The sequence below is a fragment of the Eupeodes corollae genome, chromosome 1 (assembly GCF_945859685.1).
Source record: "Eupeodes corollae chromosome 1, idEupCoro1.1, whole genome shotgun sequence".
Lineage (NCBI taxonomy): Eukaryota > Metazoa > Arthropoda > Insecta > Diptera > Syrphidae > Eupeodes > Eupeodes corollae.
This window is the reverse complement of record NC_079147.1, coordinates 40,724,387-40,751,037: the sequence shown is the minus strand read 5'-3', so window position 1 is coordinate 40,751,037 and position 26,651 is coordinate 40,724,387. Positions and strand designations below refer to the sequence as shown.

The window sequence follows — 26,651 nt, the reverse complement described above, 5'->3', positions numbered from 1 at the left end:
AAAGATTTTTAGAAAGACGTGTTTGCGTGCGTGTATTGCGACGCTTTTTTCGTCGTCGAAATAAATTTTGTTATACAGATAATAAGGCAGAAAGATGCAGAAAGGGCTCTCAAGAAAATAACGTGGTTGTTTTTTTTACCATAGCAGTTTAAAAAAAAGTTGAAAATTTTGGTTAACCCTAAATATCTTACGAACCAAAAATCGCTAGAGACTTGAATTACATTTTTAATAATATTTTGAAAAGTGATACAAACAAGTATATTTTTTGAAAAAAATCCATTTAAAGTTTTTTTAATACGTACAAAAAATTAAGAAGACAAAAATTTGACATCTCGAAAATTTTACGAAAACAAAATGATTTTATCTCCAAAACAATTTTGTGCAACGAAAAATAACGTATTAAACATCTGGTAAAATTTTGAGAAAAATTGAATTGACAGTTTTTATTACAAAAAATAAAAACCTAAAAAAACATTACTCAAAGATGGTAAAAATTGTATTTCGACTCAAATATCTTTTCAAGAATTTGAGGCTTCAAATTAATTTTAGCTTACAAGAAATATTGTTTTCAACATTCTGAAAAATTTTGAGAAAAATCGAATTGACAGTTTTATTTTTACAAAAAATAAAAATCTAAACAAAAAAAATTAATACAAGTTGCTAAAAATTGATTTTCGACTCAAATATCTTTTCAAGAATTTGAGATTAGGGCTTTCAGTTTATTTAAACTTACAAGAAATATTGTTTTCAACATTCGGACAAATTTTGAGAAAAATCGAATCGACGTTATTTTTACAAAAATTAAAACCTAAAAAAGAAATTAGTAGTAGTTGGTAAAAATAGCTTTTCAAAAAGTAAAAATATTGTCTTCAAACTTCAGTAATTGTTTTTTTAAAAAATCCAACAGTTCTTTTTTTCATACAAACATAAAATCTACAAGAAATAGTACGCAAATTAGTTAAAAATTGATGTTCGGTTCGCGATATATCTCTTGAATAATAAGAAAAAGGCTTCAAATTAATTTCATTCATCCAATTGGTATTTGTTTGTATAAGAAATACAAATTTTAAAGAAATGCTACTAAAATTGGTAAAAATTGGTTTTGTAGATTTTGAAATCAAACTCGTTATCGTTATCATATGCAAAATATTGTTGGTAGTTTTTAAATTTCTTAGAATAATTTTACTGATAACTTTTTGAACAAAACACGAAAACCTACAAACCTTTTAAGCAAGACAAATCGACAGATGGGATGGGAAGTTATCAGTGTGGGTCGCATCCCATCCTCTTTTTATTCTGATAATATTGGTATGGTTCAATTATGTGTGAAACAAAATATCGGTTAAATGGCGGCGTAACCTCCTTCCAATGGGCCAAATTTTTGATGACGCTGTGGCTTAATTGAGGTTCTAAGTAGTTAATGTGCCGTATAAGGTACAGCTCTTGAATTGTTGCTTGCTTATCAACTTTCGATGTACACCTATTCCTTGAAATAACCCCAAAGAAATAAGTCCATTAGCTGTGTAGCAAGTTGCAGTCCTGTTAAAGGTACATATCTTTCAATTCGGGCCAGAAAAAGTTCGTTATCATCTCACTATAGCTAACGCCATTCTCAGTTAATTAATTAAGGTGGCGCTATAGTCCTGTGTGAACTAGGGCCTCACCCAACAAATTTCTCCCTAGCTAGATGTGTCCAGTTTCGCACTCCAAGTTGGGTGAGATCACTTTCCACTTGTGCGCGCCACCTGATTTGCGGTCTTCCTCTACTGCGCTGTCCTGTGGGTGTGGATTCGAAGACTTTCCGGGCCGGAGCATTGGTTTCCATGCGCTCTACGTGACCCAGCTATATTAGTCGTTGGATTTTTACCCTTCTGGCTAAGTCTACGTCGCTGTACAGCTCGTCGTTCCATCTTCTCCTCCACTCCCCTTCGATGCATACGGGACCATAGATCACACGACGAAACTTTTCTCTCGAAACGACCTAATGTGCTTTCACCCATTTTTGTTATAGTCCATGCATCTGCACCGTACAGCAGGACGGGGATGATAAGGGTCTTATATAGCGAAACTTTGATCCTTCGAGAGAGGGCTTTGCCAGTCAATTGCTTTCTTAGCCCAAAGAAACAACGGTTAGCAAGGATTATTCTTCGTTTGATTTCAGCGCTGGTGTTGGTTCCTACGTTTATAGCGGAGCCTAATGGCCCTCATTAACCATTAAACCCATTTTTGCCGCCTCTGCCTCAATACTCACAACAGCCCTATTGACATGACGCTGAGTTCTTCCGATTATGTGAATGTCATCAGCATATGCCAGTAATTGTAATAGTGTTGACGCGTGACCTCTGCACTACTCTTTCAAGTACGATTAAAAAAATCGCATGCCAGCGCATCACCTTGCCTAAAACCGTTTTTGACATCGATAGGTTCTGTTAAGTTGTATCCAACCTTTATGCGTGAATTCCTCATGGTCATCCTGCACAAACGGAGGAATTTGGCAGGGTTGCCAAAACTAGACATGGCTCTTTACAGCTCGTCCTTGTAGATTCTGTCATATGCGGCCTTGAAATCGATGAAAAGATGGTGGGTGTCGATTTGGTGTTCTTGGTTTTTTTCCAGGATCTGCCGTAATGTGAATTTATGATTGACTGTGGACTTTCCTGGTCTAAAACCACACTAATAAGGACCTATCAGGTTGTTGACGATGGGCCTTAGACGTTCACATATTACGGCAGAGAAGACTTTGTAGGCGATGTTAAGTAGACTGATTCCTCTATAGTTGGTGTAGTTTAGAGGGTCGGGCAAACAATACTGAGGTTAAATTTATCGAGCATGCTTTTTTCTGGCCATATCTTACAGATAAGTTTGCGCATGCTCCTAACCAATTTATCTCCAGCTGCTTTAAGGAGCTGAGCATTCAAGTCATCCGCTCCAGCGGCTTCATTAGACTTCAGCTTAGATATGGCAATCCTTACTTCGTTTGTTGGTTTTCATCGTCTATGTTGAATGGATCACCCTGCGTGAAATCGGAATTCGGTTCGTCGTCGACGTTATACAGTCTGCAGAAGTGTTCCTTCCATATCCTCAGCATTGACTGCAGTTCCACAATGATGTTTCTATTGTCGTCTTTGCAGCCTTCTGTTCCAAGTTTTTGTACTTGTGAATTTCGTTTCACCTGCTCATATAACTTTCGAACTTCATTCCTAAATTTGAACCTATCAAAATCTTCGACCGCTTGCTTCCCATGCATTCTCTTGTTCCTTCTGTTCTGAGCAGTCGGCGTTCCTCTCGCCTCTTGTGCTCATAGAGCGCATGAGCGGCTCTCGTCCTTTTATGCAGCGCCGCTTTGTGTGCCTGTTGTTTGGCTGCATTCCTCATCAAACCAGGGTTTCCTTGTTGGTGGCTGTTTGAAACCCAGCACATCAGAGGCGGCTTCTCTGATTGCATCTTGGCAATGTTGCCACTGGTTTTCCATACATTGTGTTGGCGGCAGAGAACTTCGAGAGAGGTTACTTGTTACTCGATCGGAAAAGGATTTGGCGATCTCTGGCAATTGTAGCCGTTCGACATTGTACCTTCTCCCAGCACCTCCCAGTTTTGTCTTGGGTCTGGAAATCCGAAGTGCTACCTTGGCTACAACGAGGTAGTGGTCCGAGTCGATTTTAGCTCCTCGGATATTCGTACATCCATGATGCTGGAAGCGTGTCCGGCGTCGATCGCAATATGGTCAATTTGGTTGACGGTAGATTGATCTGGAGAATTCTAAGTTCCTTTATGGATGTTGACGTTTGGAAAACGCGTACTGGCTACCATAACGTTTTGACCCGCAGCAAAATCTATGAGCCTTCATTTTGGCAAAATACGTCCTGATGATACCTCAAGCCCAAACAGTCAATCTTAGTTAATGCATTGGTTCTTAGACAATGACTTATTATTTGCCCAAATGTGGCAATTCTGCTTATTGACGAATCCATACTAAGGTGAAAATGTGCCTTATCAATTAAGATGATTTTCTTCAAAAATCGATCATCCACCACTGTTCCCATTTCCTTTCTATTAAGGATGCTTGAAATGGTCAAGATGCTTTTGTTCTTAAATCGATTACACCTTTAAGCGTGTAAGTACGAGTCTGTATGCTTAAAGTTCAACAATGACGACCGTGAGAGGTACATTTAGGGTACGAACATGCACTAGTGTTTTCACATCTCCTTCAGACCCGTTTTGTTCAAATTTTTGCAAATATTTCTGATTGTATGTACATTTGGACTATCAAATTGACCGATAAAATCAATGAATGATATACATTTTGATTTGAACTTGACGTTTAGGTATTGTTCGATCTCAACATCAGCCCTTAAAATTTAAACACCCTTTACAAGTTATTGTTGTAACATTCAAGCACTTTAAATGACGTATGATAGCATACAACTTCCCTACGAATATTAATGTTACACTCTTCTCTCACAGCTCATGTAGTAAACCACTAAGTGTTTGACCTTTAAGGCAGTGAAATTATCTTAAATAATGTTTAATATATTCCTTTAAGTTGATACACTGTACTTTTCAGCGTAATTCTTGAAGTTAGGGTTGGGTTAAAAATATTTAACTTGTTCTATTTAATAAACCCTTCAAAAAACGCACTTGTCTATATCAACACTCCTTGCTTTCATACATTATTTTATTTCACTTTTAATTTTTAGAGCTTAATTTTCTCAAAAATCTACTCACCTTCAAAAGAAACCAATTTACATAAATTACAAAAAGTTATTGTAAACGTTTCAGTATAATGTCCTTTTTAAATTTTCCCTTAAAACCAATTATTTGTGACATCAGTTTCGATGTTTTTAAGGATCAGATTTTAATCTTTTTTTGTTTCTGCTTAAACTGTTTTTCCTTAACATTTTCTACATTACCTACTTTTTCATTTAATGAAAACTGAAAACTTTTTCACGCCTATCAGCGACAAAAAAGTTTATTATCGCATTTTAAAACTTTCTCTAAGACACATAGCAATTTTGTCCTTATTTTGTGTGCGTTGTCCTTGAATATGGCTTGGTTTTTTTTTTGTTAAATTAAGTAATGAACTTTCATCGGATTGGATTTGGAGTCGAGTCTAAACACTTTTCATGTTCCTACGTTTTATTTCTTTTTCTTTTTTATAAAGATATAAGTCATTTTGTTAAGAGAAGAGAAAAACGAATGTAATAAAATATATAAGTAGGAAAAAATTCCTTTTTATTATTTATATGTACACACTTTTCTTTACTTGATATAAAATTGAGCTCCAAAGAAACGAAAGAAGAAAAAAGAAACTAAATTCAACAATTTAAGCTTACTCGACTCAACTGAAACTAGAAGAACACCATAATATGTATAAAATCTTAAGATACAACATCTTTATAACCACACGTCGTCGTCGCTCGTCGTTGTCGTCCTCATCCTTATCCTTAACCTTACTTTTTCTCGTCATCATTTTATAGGTCTTAGGCTCTAAATGGATTCAGGACGATATCTTCGAGTTCTTGTTTGTGAATTTTACCAATTCCAGTTGCTGTTGTTGCAGCTTCAGCACGTCCGCAGTATTTCAACTGAAATTCAATAGAATGAGAATAATATAAATTGATTAGCTGAAGTCTTGTTAAAATATCTATAAGAGCAAAAATGATATTTGCCTAATGTGTGATAGGCTCTATTTTTGTTCCTAATGTAAATACGATGAGTATGAAGATAATCAATTTTTCTATACGATACCTGTTTTCCAATCATGTGTTCAAATCGAGGGCGAACAAAGCTCCAAGCTCCAGCATTTCGTGACTCTTCTTGACTCCAAATTAAAGCTGTCAAATAAATACATGTTTGGGGTATTAATAAAAACTTCGCATATATAAATTTTGTATCGAAGTTGGAATACGATTTTAGGATTGCAAAAGTTACATTTACTTATTTAAGATTTAATAACTTCGAGCATGGAATATTAAAAATAGCGGGAACGTTTGACGTTTTGATAGTTAAAGACTTTTTTGCTAGGATAAAGGTATGATATACGAGTAATGTTTATTTCAAAAACAATGACAAGTATACGGTACCGGTATTATTATTGGATCTTCCGAACCTTTGCTCTTCAGAAAATTATATTGGTACTTTTAAAATGTGCTTCTATGTGATCAGTATGCACAAGGAAGGCTTTCATTTTAAATCATAGGTTATCTTGACACTGACAGAAGTCACGCACTCGAAAGCTTGATAGGAAGTCCGTTCAGTAACACATCTTCGCCAAACGAAATAAATGGATTCAAAAATTAACAACGTTGGATTAAATTGATGACTTCCTCCAAAGTAAGTTCTGTGTAGTCCAAACAGTGGGCTTTTTAAAAAGAAGCTTTAGCTGATATGATATGATAGCATACCAATGGAAAAACAGTCAGTACCCATAGATGAATTCACAAACATCTACTAGCAATCAAAGCCTTATAAGAATTCTGCACAAGGATCTATTCGAAGATCGGGTCTTCGAGCAGCTTGAATTACATGACGCGCAACAAATCATTTCAATGTGGATTGTAGAGTTGTTAAATCATTAGAACATTTTTTGTTTAATTTATGCTCTTAATATAGAATCATTAACACTATTGATTATCAACATTTCGTCAGCCCGGAATTGTTTTGTCGGAAACGCCAACTTGGTCGTTTTTTTCATTGCTGTCATCAGAATTGCTGAGTTAGTAAGCGTGAACTTTGTCGTATTTTATACGCCAATATTTTTGGATAAACGACAAAATTTCCATACGATTTTTCTTTTTCCATGAAAGAATAATTTACTATTTTTTTGATCATCTGAACGAAAATGGTTGCCATTAAAACAGGGAAAAATGTTAAGAAAGTAACTTCTAGAGAAAGTATCATATCATATTTTAAGTTTTCCAACCAATGATTTCCATTAATACAGTGCTTCTTCTACCAGAAATATATTGATGGAAATCTGAACATTCATCAAATGTTTAAAAAATGTATACAGACATTTTGGAAAACCATGTAAATTAATATATTTACAGAAGGGAATTCAATTAAAAGTTCAACATATCTTTTTAAAGACCAAAAAGAGACCAGTTTGGTTTTTAAATATAAAAATAATCCAACAACGGAGGGAACCAAAGTTTGAAAAAGCAGCAATGAAAGAAATAAGGACCTAGATAGACAAAACATTGATTCAAAACACGCAAAAGTGTGTTTTGATTTACAAAGTGTTTTTGTCTTCCAAAAGGAATCCTCATCTTTTTTCAATATAAAAGAAAAACCTTGATGTTTTCAACATAAATGCTACTCTTTTTCTGCCACAAATATCCAAACTAACATATTTTGCTATTTGGAATGAAAGGCAAAGTCAAAATGATGCACCGATGTTAAAAATATTGAATCAAATTATTTCTGATAATCCTTTCATTGAAATAATAACTCTTTGGAGTTTCTCATGCGTTCCCCAAAACAGAATAAAGTGATTTCGACAGCTTTAATGATTTAACTTAACAAATTAACATTAGTAAAATTTATAATTCAAACATTTTCGAAACCTGATCATTCACTAATTCAAGAAGCAGATTGTGTTCATTCCATTGAAAAATATCTCAAAAAATTAAAATATTTAGCCAAACTTCAATTTTAAGAGAAAAAAATTAATTCAAAAATAAACAAAGATTTCACGGCATTTTCCTCCAAGGGTGGTCGCAAAATACAAATTTTGAAATATTGTAAACATGAAATTTTAACACTAAATTTTGAAGCAAGCGCTTTGAAGCTTTACTTTGTAGAAGCTTACATTTTTAAAAGGGGCACTTAATATGCATTTCCAACTCCAAAAAACTTATTTTTAATACAACATCAAGTGCAAATATCAAAAAATTGCTGAAAGAAAAAATTGCAGACCTTAGAAGTCTTATAAATTCACTTGCTTTGATTTAATTTTAAATATTTTATATTTTATATTTTTTTATGATTTTAGATATTAATTTGAGATTTTATAATAATAAATGTGATTTTCATAGAATGGCTTTTTGATTTATAATTATTTTTATTTTGATTGCCTCATTTAATTTTTATTTTTTTTTTTAAGTAATTCAAATTAATATTAATTTATTTCCTAATAATTTTTTTTGTTGATTTGTTTATAAATAAATAAATTTTCAATCATAAAATCATTGCATTTTTATTACCAAATCTCTTCATTTTGTAAAAGAGCAAATTTTCTATTGAATATTGGGATGTGGAACGTTGACTCTCTTTGTCGTACGTGTATGGACTAAAAGCAAATGGTGAATTTGGTGGCATTTACGACAAACTCATATTAGCTTAAAATTGTTGTAACTTAAAAACTATAACTGATTGCAGCTTTTTATAAAGATTATTACAGAATGTTCTAAAATAAAAAAGCCCATCGACTAGATTTTCGTTTATGATGTCCTGAACTTTCAAATCGTTTTTCTCAGAACAACAAATTTGGCGTTCATGACCAAGCAATTCTTGGGCAACGATTTGGCCTTATACATAAACTCACAATTTTCATTTAAATTTCTTTAAAAATTCACAATTTTGAGTAATGAAATTTTAAAAAAATGATAAAGTTGCTTCACATTCATTAACTAAATTAATAATAAAATATGATAAAAATATTTATTTGTGATGTATGAAAAATTCATAAATTAACTGTTTATGTTCGCTTGGTACCAAATCCTTATGCTAAAATCTACTTTTAACTTAGTTAGAATGACTCACACGGCCTAATGACTTACAACTCTCAATGATTTCTTTGTGCGTGGAATGTCGGGGACAAAGTTGACCTACAGTTTTTTATATGTCGCATCCAAATGAAGAATTACTCTTGGAGAATTTGTAAATATTTGCAAGAGGCAATACCGTTAAAAACACATCACGCCACGGGTAAAACAACATTTATTACTAAGGATTAATTTTGTTTAATGGTTCAAATTTCAATAGATTGATTTGACTTCTTCAAATCAAGTCAATACGAATTCTAAATGTAATTCTAACTTGTTGATTTCGTTCACAATTTCAGGTTTTGATTTCATTTCGAGTAAAAATGAAATTCAGAACTTTTCCTTTAATTTGTTATGACAACAAAGGTATCTTTTGAGTGCTTAGAGTTGTTTGCTCAGTCAGGGCCGCATCCAGCCATTTTATCAAGGGGAGGGTGATGGTTTCACACATTTAAGTACCCAAAGACAAGTGTTTGGGTACCGCTTATAATGTTCTTTAATATTCTGTTAACACTGTTGTCTAGCACGGTATGGTCTAACTTTTTAATTTGACGACTACACATGAAACCATTACAAGATTTCAACAGTTTTCTAAATATGCTTTTTTTTTATAATAAGCGCACACTCAAAGGGATATATTACCCTTATTATGTAGACACAGTGTGAGCACTAGGAAAGGGAGAGAGGGTTTGAAAGGAGATGTCGGTGCACATTGGTTTTGAATTCCTGAATATTGCAATAGCTGGGAAAGACAGAGTGTGGCAAGGCATTCCACATTCGCATAGTACGGCGAACGAATCTCTGTACTTGACAGTACGACCGAAGTTGGGCTCGAGTATATATTGATGAGCATTCCTAGAAGCGCGAGTATTACGGTTGAACTGTTTAAGGGGAGGAATGCAGCTGGCTATTTCTCTAGAGCATAAACCATTAAAATAACGGTAAAAGAGGGTGAGACAAGAAACATTTCGACGATGTTCAAGTGACGTAAATGATCTTATGATGGTAATATCACCAATCAGTCTAAATGCTCTACGTTCAATACTGTCCAAGAGGCTTAAGTAAGTTGCAGGAGCACCAGCCCAGATATGGGAGTTATACTCAAGCTCTACTTCAGAGCTAAAATACAATAGCTAAGAGGAGGTTTTGGTCCATGTCATCCGGATATATAAATTGTGTTAGAACGTAGTTTGTTTTCCCAAAATAACGTATTCTGTTTTTGTTCCCTACAAAAATATTGTTGCAAAAAGGCAGAAAATGATTAAGTTTGCCAACAAAATTTGATATTTTTCCTGAAAACTAAAACAGAATTTAATATTAAGAATTTTCTTCTGACGAAATTTTAGGGAGTCTATAACCGTCTAACTCGTAGATTGGAGTTGATGCAAGAAGACATATTTAAAAAAAAAACTGTTTTGTGTTAAAAGCAGTCAAAAAAACTTAAAAATTGGAGAAAAAAGAATGTTTGTTTATTGCGTTTAAGGAAATAGGTGCATTTTGGTAAAGTAAACATATAAGTTGGGAAACAACTATTATGTGACACTCACAAAATACACGTGCAGAATCTCTTATCACTTCAGTTCTTAAGAGAATCAAAGCTTTTATAATAAACTAGCAGACCAGACAGACCTGTCATAAAGATTTTTAAGGTGGCAGTTTTTGTTCCTACGTATTTTGTATATATTCTCCTGAACAGAACCGTCACCTTGGTGGCCTTATGGTAACAGATAATTAAATGAAATATATATAACGATTTAAAAGTAATTTATCACTTTATTGTTAATCATGTCAATCATTATTATTTAAACAAATCAGTTTTACTATCATTATCGTTCTTTGTGATATACGATGTTTTTTGTTTGATTACTTGGCGCATAGACAAACAAATCTGATGATCCAACACGGGAACATACAATTGACCATGTGAGAAACATGGTTTTCTAGATTAATACCACAGACACTTAATGATTATCCCTGGGACTTGTTTATGGTCATCACTCCCAATCATTGGGATGCGCGGTATAAGAACATCTTCTAGTTTATACTTTCCTTTGAATATAGTTGCTTCTATAACGTTGTTTAGTAGTTTTTTTTATTGCTAACCGTGTACCGTTGCAAATACACGGTTGGTTCGCGGGATATTTCGCAACACTATAACTCTATTGATCCAACCTCTAAGTGAAGACTGTGAGGTGGCAATCCTGGCAAATCTAGCGAGTTTAAAAATTGACTACATCATCTTGGTTATTTACCGAATCAACTGATTTATATATCCTAGGTTCGGCTGTAATTTGTTCTTGAATTTTGATATTCAATTCATTTACATCAATGTTTTTTGCAGCCAATATATGTACATAGCTCGTTCGCTCAACGAATCATGGTTTCTGTAATTTTGAGAAACATCTGGAAATGCCTTTGAATAAGTTCGTCTTTTGATTGCGTTAACTGACAAAAACTTTGAGGAAAGATAAGCAGCCAGTCATCATGTCTATAGAAAATTTGCCATTACCAATGTCAATGGTTTCAATTATTTATTGTAGATTGGTCACTTTGCAACTCGACACGCATATTCTTGCACTTTGACACGTTTCCACAAATTGGAGGACTTTAGACATGCATTAATTTCATCAGCTATCGTTGATCTTGACTGGCAATGTTTGACGAAAATCTCCTGCTAATAAATCGTACATTCATCCCCAACAGTGAATTTACATTGCTGCAAAACCTTTGCCATAGCAGAGTTCTTCGAAATGTTGCAGGTTGGAGTTTCATTGCTTTGCATATTTAATGACAATTTTACAGCTGAATGGGCTGTACGACCACCTTCAAGCAAAATTGCTTCGATTCCCGACGAAGCGAGTACAAGTGCAATTTTATTTTGTGAGCGAATCGTTGCTAATATTATTGAAATCAAAAAGTTTTTCCTACCACCAGGAGCATCTAAGAAGTAAATCCCTCCAGTTTCATCATTTGTTACTTTTATAAGAGTATCAAATTCATACCTTTTATTCAACATTTCGTCTTAAGAATCTGAATATCTGCTCTTCCATTAAAAAAAGATCTTATGAAAATAATATAAAGCATTGAATAATTATTTCCAAATTCTAATTTTTTTAAAAACCTTTAAGATTATTATAAAGATTCTAGTTGTTTTTGATAGACAAACACTTTGTTGGTGAATATTATTAAATTACTAAAAATTCTGCTAATACAAATAAATAATGAAATAACGGGTTATCCATTATGCGGTTTCAAAAGTATAGGGCTGGAATTCGACAACTGTCAAACTAAGCTGTTAAACCAATTTTTTTCACTTGAAAATCACATACGAAAATTGTTCGCTTAGTTATCGCATAACGCATACAAATTGGTAAAACCTACTACAAAAATGGTGATTCTGCCACATTAAGAGGATATTATGGCTACTGGTCGTCCAACTTCGAAAGCAATCGGCAAAATTGTGAACGAAATTTGAAAGGACTGGATTGATAACAGATATTGTAAGGCTTGTCATTCATCGTTTCGCTCGTAAAACTGAATATATTGCTGCTGTAAGTGAAAGTGTTACCGAAGACACGAATTTGTCGATTCCTCGTCGTTCTCAGGAATTAGGACTGTCTTACGGCACATTATGGCGTTTGGAGCTACACTTATATCTTTGTAAAGTCCAACTCACACAACAGCTAAAGAAAGCTGACAACGACGTAGATGGGACCTTAAACAACAGGTGGAGGACAATGATTTTTCGAACAAAATTTTCTTCAGCGACGAAGCACATTTCTTACTCGTTGGGTATGTTACCAAACAGAATTGTCGTATTTGGGGTTCTTAGAATCCTAAAGTAATTGAAGAGGGGCCATTACATCAAGATAAAGTCACTGTTTGGTGCTCTCTTTGGTTCGGAGTTGTAATTGAACCTTACTTCTTTGAAAACAGAGAGGGAATGACTGTTACCGTCAATTCGGTGAGTAATGGTCATATGATAACCGACTTGTTTGCCTGCTATTGAAGCATACGACTTGGAAAATATGTTGTTTCAACAAGACTGTGCCACATGCCACACAACTCGAGTGAATATGGCCGCGTAATTACTCGTCGTGGTGATATCAACTGGCCATCAAGATCATGCGATTTGACATCATTTTTTTATTACGTTTTCATTAAAATATGGCATTCGGTTTTATCGTTTAAAATTTCATAAGATAACACCCTAAGTGTATAATGTATCATAATGCACCAACTCAAAATCGAAAAAAACATTTGGCCAACATTTACATCAAAAATGTTGGCATTTGAGTAATTTTTAAATCGTTTGAATATCAAGTTTGGTTTTGGGGTGGAATTTATTTTATTTCTGTAAATGTGAATTTAGGTATTTAAAAGTCCATTTCGAGAATACATATTACAAAAATCGGTACAATCATTAAATAAACTTACATAATATTTAACGAAAGTCCCAGCGGAAAATTTAAATCAAGATCTTTTGTTCCAAATTTATCTGAACAATATTTACAAAAGAGGCCGGGATATGCGGCCCATACTGATAACTTCGTATTGGTGCCCTTACAAAACATGAAACTTATTTCTGTTTAGATATTCAAAAAGTTAAATCAATCAAGAAGTATAATTGAACCTTAAATATTGTATTTACAAGAAACTGTCTATACTTATTTTTCCAAAACTCTTAACAAAAACTAACAGCATTATTGTGAATGAAATGAAAATAAAAATCAATAAATCTTTGCTTTCAAGACATTTTATGTGGATTTACCTAAAATCCAATTAAAAATCAAGAACGTCATTCTTCGTATTGAAAACTATTCTGCCACTAATATAATTTTTCGTTCATTAAAGTTTTAGGTTCATAAATGCTGTCATATGTCCAGAGTGTTTAATAAAATTTCCATGTCTCCAATTACCCAATTACATTTTCAAATACAATTACTTTTTCACACTTAAGTAAAATATATACTTCTACAAGACCTCTGGATATATAAGTCCCATACCCATAAAGATAATTTTATAACTTACATTTGACATTTTTGTACTTGGCCAACTCCTGTTGGATTTCATGCAACGGAAACGGACACAATGTCTCCAGTCTCAAAATGGCAGTATTCTCAATCTTCTTCGCCACCCGTTCATCGTTTAGGGTGTAGTAATGTCTGCCGGAGCACAAAATTACCCTATTGACCTTAGTCGGATCAACGTTGTCATCCCCTTAAAAAACAATCACATTAAGTCATCACAATAATTGTAACAAAATCCTTTTCGGCCCATTTATTCTCACCTAAAACATTTTTGAAATAAGTTCCCGGTTGAAAATCGGCTTGCACCGAGGTGGCAGCCGATAGACGCAGGAGCGTTTTCGGTGCCACGACTATGAGTGGCTTTCGGAAATTCCTCACCATTTGTCGCCTTAGCAAGTGGAAGTACTGGGCCGGTGTTGTGGGGTTGGCAATGTGCACATTCACATCATCACCATCCGGACTGGTCTCTTTGGAATCGGTCAGTTGCAAGAATCGCTCTATCCGGCAACTGCTATGTTCGGACGCAGCTCCATCGTAGCCATGTGGCAAAAGAACGACCAGACCATTCGAGTCCATCCACTTGGCTGTGGAGTCGTAACGATACGATGATGACAAAAGAGCAAAGGTTATACCATGAATGAATTATACAATTATCTCTATATCGACTTACTCTCGCCTGTAAATATGAAGTTATCGAAAATGATTTGGGCGCCATTGGCAAAATCCCCAAACTGGGCCTCCCATATGATCAAATTATTCGGGTTATCGATGGCCATGCCATACTCGAAACCTAGAACTGCTTCTTCCGAAAGGATACTATGAGCCACTTCCAGCTTTCCTCCGCTGCCTTGGTTCATGCCATTGAGGGGAAGGTACATCTCGTTGGTTTTCTGGTCGACCAGCATAACATGACGATGCGAGAACGTTCCCCGACCAACATCCTCACCACTTAGCCGAACATTGTGTCCCTGGTGCATGAGGCTTCCAATGGCAAGAGCTTCGGCAGTGGCCCAATCAATTTTTTGGCCAGAATTTAATTTCCTCAGCCTCCCTTCGACATGGGTCTTCAGTAAATGTGGGTGGATGTTCTATATAGATAAGAGTAACGAGAGTTTTAGAGAATTGTATCGATTTATGGGATTACCAGGGAATTGTATTTTACAATATTATAACATAGATAGCATAGAAAAACCTACAAAGCCGGGTGGATATTGGACACTTTGGGTGCCAACATAAAGCAGCATCGAATAATCCAGGCCAGTGTCCCAGTAGGTTATGGCATTGGGTGCCGATTGCAATCCACTCCACTGCCTTTGGAAGTATGTCGGTTCGGGTTGGTAGGCATCGACATTGGTCAGTTCTTCGGTAAGGTAGTTCATAAAATTACTACGCACTTCATTGGCCTCGTTAGAGCTTAGAATCTCGGCAATGGCCAACTCCTCTGCATAGGTATCTGGAACAGATCTGTGTGCATGGGAGTTTTATGTGTTATCGGAGTACCATGTAAATTTCGTACTTGCGATTGTGAATGACCGAATACAGAGCCGGATTGGTGAAGGTGGGATCGTCGAGCTCGTTGTGTCCCCAACGGCGGAAGCAATTCATGTCGACGAACACGTCTTTGCGGAACTTTCGCTGGTAGTTGAAGGCCAGTTGGGTGACAATAGCAACTTGTTCGGGGTTATCGCCGTTAACGTGAAACACTGGGGCCTGGATGGTTTTGGCCAAGTCGGTTGCGTAGTCAGTGGAACGTCCTTTATCGGCGGGAGTGGTGAAACCGACTTGATTGTTGACAACCATGTGAATAGTTCCACCAACTTCGAAGTGTGGCACATAGGCCATGTTAAGGCATTCTTGGTTGACTCCTTGACCGGGGAAGGCTGCATCTCCATGGAGAATCACATTAAGGACGGATGTGGAAAATGGCTTATGGGATTCGGTATCAAAGTCTCCATCGCCCAATGTTTGTTGCTTGGATCGGGTTTTACCCATTGAGACGGGGTTGGCAGCCTGAAAGAAGACACGAATAGAAAGTATTTTAGCTTGAGTTAACGAAGGAAGAATTGAGGCTAGACGCCTAGTTTTTAGACATCTTGAGTATATCATTTATTCAAAATAAAATTAGAGAAGTGTGTGTCAAAAGTTCTTGTGAGGCATTTTTATTTGAAAACCTGTTCAAAAATTGTTTAAATCCCATCATTAAATAATAATTTCGAAACTTCAAAAGTACAAACCTCTAAGTGCGATGGATTTCTTAAGACGCTCACACGAATTTTCTTCCCACCAATATCCAACTCTTCGGCAGCATCTTCAGTTAGTAGCAAAATTTATGCGAGAATACCAAAAACAAAGCAATAAAATAATTGAAAATTAAGAAAACTTTTCTTTGTTTTCAAGCATAAACTCTTTTGAAAACTACTTACGAAAGTGACTAACAACGTCGCTCATTGCATTCACACCATCAGCAAACTCTGACTCGCCTTTGAACTTTCGAAAAACTTTTGCCGGTCTTAGATTCAACATTGTTGTCAGCAAATTTCCCCGACCACGATGTGGCATCGCCACAACAATGTGTTGCAACTCCTCTGATGTGAGGCGGAAACGGATGCGGATGTGGATGTGAAATTTTATTAACAACGAGATGAGAAAACAACCAAAAAATATAAATCTTGTGGGCCGGCATCGGCAGCGGCATCGCACACTCACCTTCAACACCACTTGCAAATAACTGCCAAAAGAAGGCCAAAAGGCTTTCGGCACCTTCGCCGCCATACCGTTTGACGGTGGGAAACTTTGTTGCCAGAAAATTGTCCCATGCCTGAGATTTGATAAGGAGTTCTGCAATTTTCCTCCGCCCCTCCGTGCTGACACTTTGTGTTCTTAGTTTTTCGAAATTCTCCGCAAGCCATTCGCGTTCTTCCTGGTTCTAAAAAAATACACACAAACGAAGGAAGAAGATATAATTCATTCAGCAAACAGAAGGAGGAGCATGAAAAAACAGTGATTCAAGTTTTAAGGACTCATGGCCAGGACCACAAGACGACCATATCACATACCTCGATGTAAGCAAACTCAGCGCTAGCTCCCGAGTTGCAATAAATATCGTTAAGGATTTTTTGAAGCTCTCCCACGGTTGTAGTGTCACCGTTACTGTTACCGACTGCTGATGCTGAGGTTGAAGCTGAAAGATTCAATATTCCCCGAGGTGTTATTCTGTCGTCGGAGGTAAGTCCATAGTACTCCGGTGTTAGTTCATCCATTGAACTTAAAAAGGGCTAAGGGTGATTATTTTGGTACAACTAACTCTTAGAAGATATTAGAATTACCTTGTTGAGTTTGAAGTCGGTTGGAATGCCACAGGATTTATTGATGCCAATTTGTGTCCATGTTTCCTGTAAGCTTCTACCCAACGGAAGACGTTCGGCTGTGAGTTCCTCGATTGAAGGATATCCTCTGATACTGTGGTATAATGAATATAGAGTAAAGGAATGGAGATTGAAATAAATTGTTACTGAATATACTAAAACACTAATTTAATTTCTTCTAAGTTATAGATACTTTATACTTAGTTAATGTTTTGTTTATGGAAGAAACAAGTGTTTTGTTGATTGCTAAACAAACCAAGAATAATTTGCTGATGAAATAAGTTATTGGAAAAAAGACGCAAGTGGAGTGAATACAAATTTAATTACTGAAGATGAAGAAACTGACTAAACAGACTTGATTTTGTAAGAAAAGTTGATCTAATGAAGATGCTTCTCAAAAAAGGATTGATACATGGAATTTAATTTATCAGTTTCTTTTGAATCTGGTCCTTTAAAATATGTTATTGTTTTTACACATGATGAAAATATTTAGAATTCGTTGAAACTTATCTATTAATTTCAAACAAAGCTCTAGTAGAGTGACAATTTTTAAATCTCATAAGAACTGAACATACTATTGACCTGAATTATAGGATTGTTATTTTAGATTTAATCCTAAATTTATTCTCTGATCTTTTCTATGTTTGTTAGCAGCGTTTTTTTCAAGTTACGTTTCAAATTGTGTATCTATAGAATAATAGTTACGAAAGGATTGGAAAATCCTTTAAACTGTTTTTGAGAAACGCAAGCTCAAATCAGCCTTTTTCAAAATATTGTCAAGGAGAGAAAGTTTAACTTCCAAATTAAACATTTGCAGAAAAAGTCAATAGACTAACACCATGTGGCCAACCTATTTGTCAAAAAAATGTGAAGTTAGGGACCAAAAACTGGGGGTTTTAAGCTACCGAAAATTCTTAGATGTGTAATGGTTCTCAAGCTTTCGGTTACAAATATTTCAAATAATTCAGAGATATTTGCATAGAGTCGGGTATCACCCTAATTTTTATCAGAAACCTTAAAACCAACTCCGTTTATATGGTAACATTTTGAATGGCGAGTATCAAATAGAAGGAAACCCCGATTTCAGTCTTGAGGTACACCGGAATTATGGTGAATTGGTTCACAAACCAGATTTCTGAAAGTTAATCAACAATATGGTACTCAAGATAAAATTCTATCCATTGAATGGATATGGAACTTAAATCCAAATACTGCCTAAGCGCTGCCTTTAAAACTGTACTGAGATGCGGAAATAATAGATTTGCAATGAAAGCGAGAGTCATAACATACGCTATCTAAAAGCTTAGGAATTCAGAAAATTTAAACAATTTTCCAATAATAATTGGGAAAGTAATTCAAAGAATTTTTTTAAAAATATTGGTTTAGTACCTTGAAAAAACAAGAGTTGGAACAGATAGAAGTTAGATTTATCAAGGAATGTTAACTCTTTTTGAGAAATCTAGATGGGATCTAGTCAGGGCACAGTGAAATTTCATTATCTCAACTTTGGTTTCAAGGTCAGCAAGAGATGTCTGAAGATAAGATACTAATTAAGAAAGAGTTGTATTAAAAACGAAGTTCATTTTTCGTTGTGAATGTTAAAAAAAGGTTATAACGAAAGTTGGAAGGAAGTTGACGATTTCGTTCAAGTCAATTTCTGTTTCAAAATCATTTTTTGTATGAAGGCTTTTTTAACTTCCCATAGGAAGTTATTGTAATGGGTCCGATTTGTCAAATTGAAAATTTTGACATTTCTCGACGTTTCAAGGTCAATAGAGTCGAACTAAAAGATTTTTAGAAAGATGTCTGTGCGTGCGTGTGTACGTACGTTCGCGACGTTTTTTTCGTTGTCCATAGCTCAAGAACCAGAAGAGATATCGACTCCAAATAAATTTTGTTATACAGATAATAAAGCAGAAAGATGCAGAAAGGGCTCTCAAGAAAATTGCGTGGGTGGTTTTTTTACCATAGCAGTTTAAAAAAAAGGTAAAAATTTTGGTTAACCCTAAATATCTTACGAACCAAAAACGTTAGAGACCTGAATTAAATTTTATATAATAAACTGTAACGTGATCTCAAAGAAGTATATTTTTTGAAAAAAATCTTTCTAACGGTTTTTTTTATAAATCAAAAAAACTGAAAAAAAAAATTGTTCACCTCCAAAATTTAACGACTAAAATATAATTTCATCTCCAAAACAATTTTGAGCAACGGAGAACAATGTTTTTGAAATTTGATAAAATTTTGAGAAAAATCGAATTGACAGTTTTTTTTATAAAAAATAAAAATCTAAAAAAAACAATATCGATTCAAATATCTTTTCAAAAACTTGAAATTTGGGCTTAAAACTTATTTAATCTTATAACAAATATTGTTTTCAACCTTCGATAAAATTTTGAAAAAAATTGAATTGACAGTTTTTTTACAAAAAATAAAAACCTAAAAAAAAATAATAAAAGTTGGTAAAAATTCATTTTCAACTCAAATATCTTTTCAAAACTTTGAGTTATTTTCTTAGATTCACTTTTATCTTTAAAAAAATATTGTTGTCAACATTCAGTAAAATTTTGAATAAAATCGAATTGATAGTTTTTTTACAAAAAATTAAAAACCGAAAAAAAATTAATAAAAGTTGGTAAAAATTGATTTTCGACTTAAATATCTTTTCAACACTTTGAAATACTGGCTTCAAACTAATTTTATCTTATAAGAAATATTGTTTTCAACATTCAGTAAAATTTTGAGAAAAATCGAATTGACAGTTTTTTTAAAAAAAATAAAAACCTAAACAAATTTATAAAAGTTGGTAAAAATTGATTTTCGACTCAAATATCCTTTCAAAATTGTAGATATTGGCTTCAAACTTATTTATTTTACAGAAAATATTGTTTTCAATATTCAATAATTTTTATATAAAAATCCAACAGTCCGTTTTTTCATAAAAAATGAAATCTACAAAAAATAGTACGCAAATTTGGTAAAATTGATACTAGTACATATAGACAAACTTTTAAGCAAGACAAATCGACAGACGGGATGGGAAGTTATCAGTGTGGGTCGCATCCCAGCCTCTTTTTTTAATAAATGTTTCAGTTTTGTAATTTTCTTACAGTTTTAAGGTGGCAAATATTGCACAACATTTAAATTAACAACAAATTTCAGACTTATTAACAATTAATTTAAGAAACACAAAAATTGGTTCTTAACGAAATAGAAAACATTTTTCAGATAAAGGCAACAAAGAATCTTTTTTTTATTAATAATTAATTCAGGGCATTCTATTACTTTGAAGAATTTTATTTTTTTAAATTGCAGAGTGAAAAACGAAAAGTGTTGAGTGAAAAAGGACACTGGTTTAATTTCGCTAAATTTTTTACGATTTTGTTGAAAATTATTTGGAAAAATATTCAATTGCATCAGCTTTCAAATATAAACCAGGTCTTCAGCGGATCGCGGTCCCAAAACACAAGCCTAATGTCTCATATAAATATATCCGTCGTGAATTATGTCTTCATTTAAACTAAACAAATCCAAAAGAAGAAGCGTTGTTTTTTTTCGAAAAATGAATTAAATAAATAATGGGTTATCCATTTTACGGTTTAAAAAGTATAGGGATTTAAGTAAAAGTGTTGCCCAACAACCGAATGTGTCGATTCCTCGCCGTTTTCAAGAATTAAGACTGTTTTACCGCACATTATCATCAACTGTTTGGTGCGCTCTTTGGTCAGGAGGTGTGATTGGACCTTACTAACTTATGATAAATTACTATTATTTGCTTGATATTGAATAATACGACTTGAAGAATATGTGGTTGCAATAAGACGGTGCCACACAACTCGAGCGAATATGGCTTTATTACGCTTTATTACAAAAGACATTTTCTGGTAGCGTAATTTCTCGTCATGGATCAACTGGCCCCAGGTTCATGCGAATTGACAGCACTGGACTTTTTTTTTGTAGAGCTACGCGAAAGACCGTGTCTATGCAAATAAATCTTTAATTCTTAAGAACTTAAAAAACAACATTCGTCAAGTTATGGCTGAGATACCGCTCAATATGTGTCAAAAAGTGGTCGATGGGCAATTACCTCAAAAGAATCAATCATTTAAATGATGAAGAGTTTCACCCATAATTTAAACGTTCAAATTTTATATTAAAAAAGAAATATTATGAAAAAAATATTGTGTAAGTGTTTTATTTACGTTTACTTTTGACACCGCAAAATGGACAAACCTCTATAAAAGTAAATGCAAACAGGTGCTACACGACAAGGTTTTGTTCCTGGCTATAAATTGCACTTTTCCTATGGCTTTAATTCAAAACCAACTCTGAAAAAGGAAAAACAGGTTGAAAAAAGTAAGAATCCGTCGTTTAAGCTTGAAAAAAATGCGTTGAAAACGGATAGTTTTAAAACTGTTGAGTTTTTAAGTCGTTTAAATTAAGGATCCGATTTCAAAATCAATACTTTGAACTAATTTCAAGACGTTTTTCTTAAAAGCGAAACAAAATTGGCTGAATCACAAACACGCTTCAGCTTCGGCTTCAAGATTTTTCATAACTTCATATAAAGTCAAAGAAAGACTTAACTAATGAAATGTTTAAGAAACTTAATAAGATACTAAAATGTTTTAAACTGTATCTAGAAGACATAGAAATATTGTTAAGAACTATGTTTAGTTTAACCCTAGCTTTTAAAACATTGTTTTAAGTTGTCTTTAATATGTTTTCAAGAGGCATATTTTAAAAACGTGATATGAAAAAAGAAAGAGTAACATAGGGATCATTAAAATCCAAGCACAGAAATTGCCTTATTGACAGTAAAATTAATGTAAATTATACGTTGACTGTTGATGAACAGAAAAGGGCCAAAATGGCTTCCCTGGGGAACACCAGATTGAGCAACTTAAGGTTTTGAATGACAAATTTTAAATTTTAACTGATAAGATTTGTTTTAAAGGTATGATTTGATTCAAGCTAAGAAAAGTAGTGGAAAACCAAGAACTTTAAGTATAAATAAAATAATTCTGTGGCTCACTTAGTCAAAGCCTTAGAAATATCAAAACCATGTTGCTAATCGCAAATTCTTACTCGAAAAGGCTACACTTTCACAAACAACTTGTTCAAACAATTTAGAAATGCAAAAGTCTGTGGTTTGCTATATCCGTCTTTTTACCTTTCTTGAAGTTCGATTTGTGAAATGAATTTTTCCATGTACTAATAAGGGGCTCAGCTAAATTACAACACTTCTTTAATACTATCGTTGGAATACTATCGGGACCGGCTGAGCAGTCAAAATTCAAAGATAAAAAATCAAGGAACGTACTCTGTAGCACAGCTGGTTTTCCAAAAGGTGAAATTCGAATGTAAGACAAGTTAATTCTTAAAAAAAAAAACTTTTTTATTGTTTTAACTTTAACTTTAACGAGTTATCAATGAATGTGTTTTACATCTCTTAAAAAATTAACAGCCAATCATGATGGAGGGTTTACTAGTGAAAAACTCAGGTGATAAATTTTGTATGATATACAATTTTGTTACAATATAGTGAAATAACTTATAATTCGTTTAATAAAAAAATTGTATTATTTGTTTTAAATTAATATAACATCAAAAGAAAGAAACTCCAATACATGGGATATCATAAATATGCTTTGACACTTTCTCGAAGATATGCTTGTCCATTTTTATCAATTTATTCACTATAATATGTTTGTTTAATCATATCTATAAAACTTAAAGTACAGCGATCTACACATAAATGTTTAACACACATCGTACGTACTTCATAAACTAAAATACTTTAAAAACCGATCTTGCATTGAATAAATAAACAACTAGGTACCTATACCCATAGATACTGATAACAGATGATAATACACCTAATTGCCTTGGGTTAACTCCATTTAGAATTTATTGTATTTTAAGAATTTAATTCAAATTTTCAGATATTAATTCAGATAAGCGGTATCAAAAAATGAATGTTATCTTAATTTGAAGGTAAAATAATCACAGAAGAAAACAATTCCATGGATGCAAACTAAACTAATCCTCCATACTTCACTTGCTCAGATAAGGAATATCTTTAAAATGGACATGTGAGGTGATAATATTCTAATTTGTGACCTTAAGTTTTGGTTTCAGTACCTTTGAAAACCTTTTTGGGTTTTGGTTTATATCCGTAAATTCCTTTTACTGTGTGATATTTAGCAAACGACAAGCCTCCTTTTTGAGAACTGACATTTTTGATAAGGCCGAACTTAAACATTCTCGGTGTGTTTTGATGTTTATAAATGTTAAAAACGAAAGTATATTTCTGTACAGCCGGGCTCAATATAGTGAATCCACACGACGACTACGCGGAACAGTGCCAATCACTATCACTTCACAAAAAATACTAAAAATTGAATGGAAAAATTAAATCTTTTTAGTATTCGGTCAATATTTTTATTTTTGAATAGAGAACTACTCTGACTCTCCCTCTCTCTGTTATCTTATTGATATACATTTGTTTGCAACAACAACAAACAAGAAATCATTAATGCAATCGCAACCCGAGTTGCCGACACCACCAAAATTAAATATTGCATTTTAATAATATCTATATAATTGCTTTAATAAATATTTTGTAACTTATCTATGCAGTGAATATTTGAGCTATGATTTTATAAATTTTAAGTACCTGTAACTAACTGAAATTGATAATGTATTTAAACAAATAAGACACATATCCTAAATAATATTTTCCAAACATTTAATAGTTTTCAAAAAAATAAATTTATATATGTAGGGGCAACATTTGACACTTAATTTTTAAAAGTCTGTTTTTCCGAAGATTATATACGAATTCCAATACTTTTTTATTTTTAAGATGCATTGACTATTCTAGATAAGACTCACAGATACAAAGTATATAACAACTGCAACAATTTGTTTAAAAAAAAGTCATTTTGTCAAAAGTGCCACGAACATGGGCACTTTACTTTACTTTACGCGGGGAACATTTGACAATTGCAGTTTTATCTCATGATCGTATTCATAAAAACGACTCCATTCCGCCTAATGTAGCGAGAGTTCAGAATTTTGTTTTAAAATCCGTAAAGCCAATCGTCTCCTGCTTTTTTTTTTTAAATTTTCCAAGTTGGTGGGCAGCTAATTTTGTTAGCCTTAATAAAGACATACACAAATTTCTTGAAAGAATCGTTTGATAAGCCGTATGCGAGAAAAGATCATTTGTTCACATATTCTACCAGTTCTTTTTTTGCAGCTTTGTAAGGGTTTGACGCGGCGTATATTTCGATTGAAAAGTGAAACCTTCGTCAGTGCTACTTTCATTACCCGAACCTGACCAATTTTTTAAGGGATCCTGTTTTCTCATAGGCATGATCAATGTGGTTCTATTTATCCCATATTTTTCAGCAGCTGATGTTTCAAGTTTTTTCCGTATGTCTGTAATAGCCCTCTTCACCTTTTCTTCGTCGATTGAAATCCTAGTTGTCTTTCTCTTGTAGTTTCTCACTTTTTCTTCAAAATAAACATAAAAACAAAATAAAACACAAATATAAGCATAGCAAATCATGCTGGGGCATATTTAACAAATGTCAAATGTACCCCTACTATCAGCCAAATGTGCCCCCTTTGCAAAATTCAAAGATGCTCCAAAGGTTTTTCATAATATTTGTAATGTTTTTGTTTATATTAATGTTTTAATTTAACAAAATTGGCTGTAAAATATTAATAATTTAGGAACAAGGCTATGATAATATTATTTTACAATAACAAAAACTTTTTTATTTTGTTCACAAATCTCTTACAAACATTTAGTCAAAAATTGCATCAAAAATCCTGAAATCACAAAAACACGTGTTACTCGAAGACGAGTTAAAGCAAAACTGCCGAAATTCATAACGTTCCTTTATATTAATTGATGCAAAACGGCAACGCCTTCGATCATAATTAGTCGATAAGTTGAGAGAACCGGTAGAACACCAAACCAAGCCAACAACGCCTACAGATAATTTCTTTGTTTATGTGATCCCACTTTGATGAAATGCGTTTAATATAGTTTCATTTACGTTTTCTTAGAAAAAATGTATAAATTGTATTTAAATACAAAAAAAAATAAAATATGATACCACATTGAAAATGAATTAGTGACTTCATAGTTATGTAAAAGCATATTTTTAGGCGTTCTAAAGTGTATTTGAGGTTGATTTCTGATGATACTTCAAACACCCAAAAATTACCTTATGTGCATTTTCCTATGGCTTTAACTTCCGGCGGGGAAACTACTAGTAAAGGCCGTTGGTATTAGGAGTTTGACCATAGGCTAAAAGACTCTTTAGTCAGTACCATCAGATGTTTTTAAATTTAGTTTAGTTTAGTGTAGTTAACATTTTTACTATCTATACAATTTTTTAGAACTTAAGTCGCTTTGAAACTATTTTTCGAAGTAATAATTTTTGATCATATCAGCCTTTGAAAGTCATGGACCTAAAACTTTTAAGTTTCCCAGTTTAATGTGGCAGTCTCTGTGTTCTCCGGTGATGGCGGCTAGTCATCTTTTGTATTTTTCATAGTCATTTCTAAATCGTTATTAGTTCGTTTTTTTCTTTCCATACAAAAAAACAGATCTAAACAATAACCTTACGTTTAAAATTTTACTTGATCAGTAACTAAGGGTGATTTTTTAAAAACTATAGGAAAGTTTTTCAAAAAAAAAAAAACACATCAAATTCCTTGACTGGTCCTCAAATGGTCCATCCGCTTAGTCCAATTTTGGCATACTCTTTCCAAAATTTCGGCCGGTATCTCAGGAATTAATGGTTCAATGTTATTTGTTGTTTGAAGCGGGTTTGTGTGTATAGACATGATCTTTGACATAGCATCACAAAAAATAGCCTAAAGGCGTTAAATCGCTCGATCTAGGCTGCAAATTGGCCGGTCCCGAACTTATACCTACTTACTTTTGTACTTTTTTGATCACAGCATATACTTGGTCTTGCATTCATTGACCACTAAATCTACCTTCTACACTTCCGTAGCAATGCTCGAAAACGCTCCAATTATGACAATATGATCTGCGTATCCGAGTAATTGGATAGATCTTTGGAAGTTTGAGCCTCTAGAGTTGACGGTTGAGTTTTGCACAATTCTTTTCAGAACGATGTTAGGGAAGTCGTATGACAGTGCTTCGCTTTGTCTAAAACCTTTTTTGACATGAAATGCATCGGTGAGATCTTTTCCGACCTTGATAGAGCAGCGTGCATTCTCCATCGTCATTCTGCACAAACGGATAAGTTTGACAGGGATGCCAAAACTAGACATTGTTCTGTAGAGCTCTTGCCTGCTTTTTTTCCAAGATCTGCAGTATAGTGAATATTTGGTCGATAGCGGACTTTCCTGGTCTGAAGCCACACTGATAAGGACCTATCAGGTTGTTGACGAACAGCTTCAGTCGTTCACATAATACGGTAGAAAGGATCTCATATGCA

The 26,651-nt window shown here is 33.8% G+C and overlaps 1 protein-coding gene across 1 annotated transcript; it reads right to left on the bottom strand.

Annotated features, from left to right (window-relative positions):
- Positions 1-5,202: 5,202 nt before the first annotated feature.
- LOC129941603 (probable 2-oxoglutarate dehydrogenase E1 component DHKTD1 homolog, mitochondrial) lies at positions 5,203-23,511 on the bottom strand. The gene is made up of 13 exons (XM_056050275.1): positions 23,305-23,511; positions 17,122-17,254; positions 16,852-17,059; positions 16,502-16,721; positions 16,219-16,380; positions 16,030-16,103; positions 15,312-15,805; positions 14,992-15,259; positions 14,466-14,883; positions 14,056-14,379; positions 13,797-13,985; positions 5,749-5,834; positions 5,203-5,585 (listed from the first exon to the last, which is right to left on the bottom strand). The coding sequence occupies exons 1-13, from the start codon at positions 23,423-23,425 to the stop codon at positions 5,481-5,483; spliced, it is 2,802 nt and encodes a 933-aa protein (XP_055906250.1). The 5' UTR covers positions 23,426-23,511; the 3' UTR covers positions 5,203-5,480.
- Positions 23,512-26,651: the final 3,140 nt, after the last annotated feature.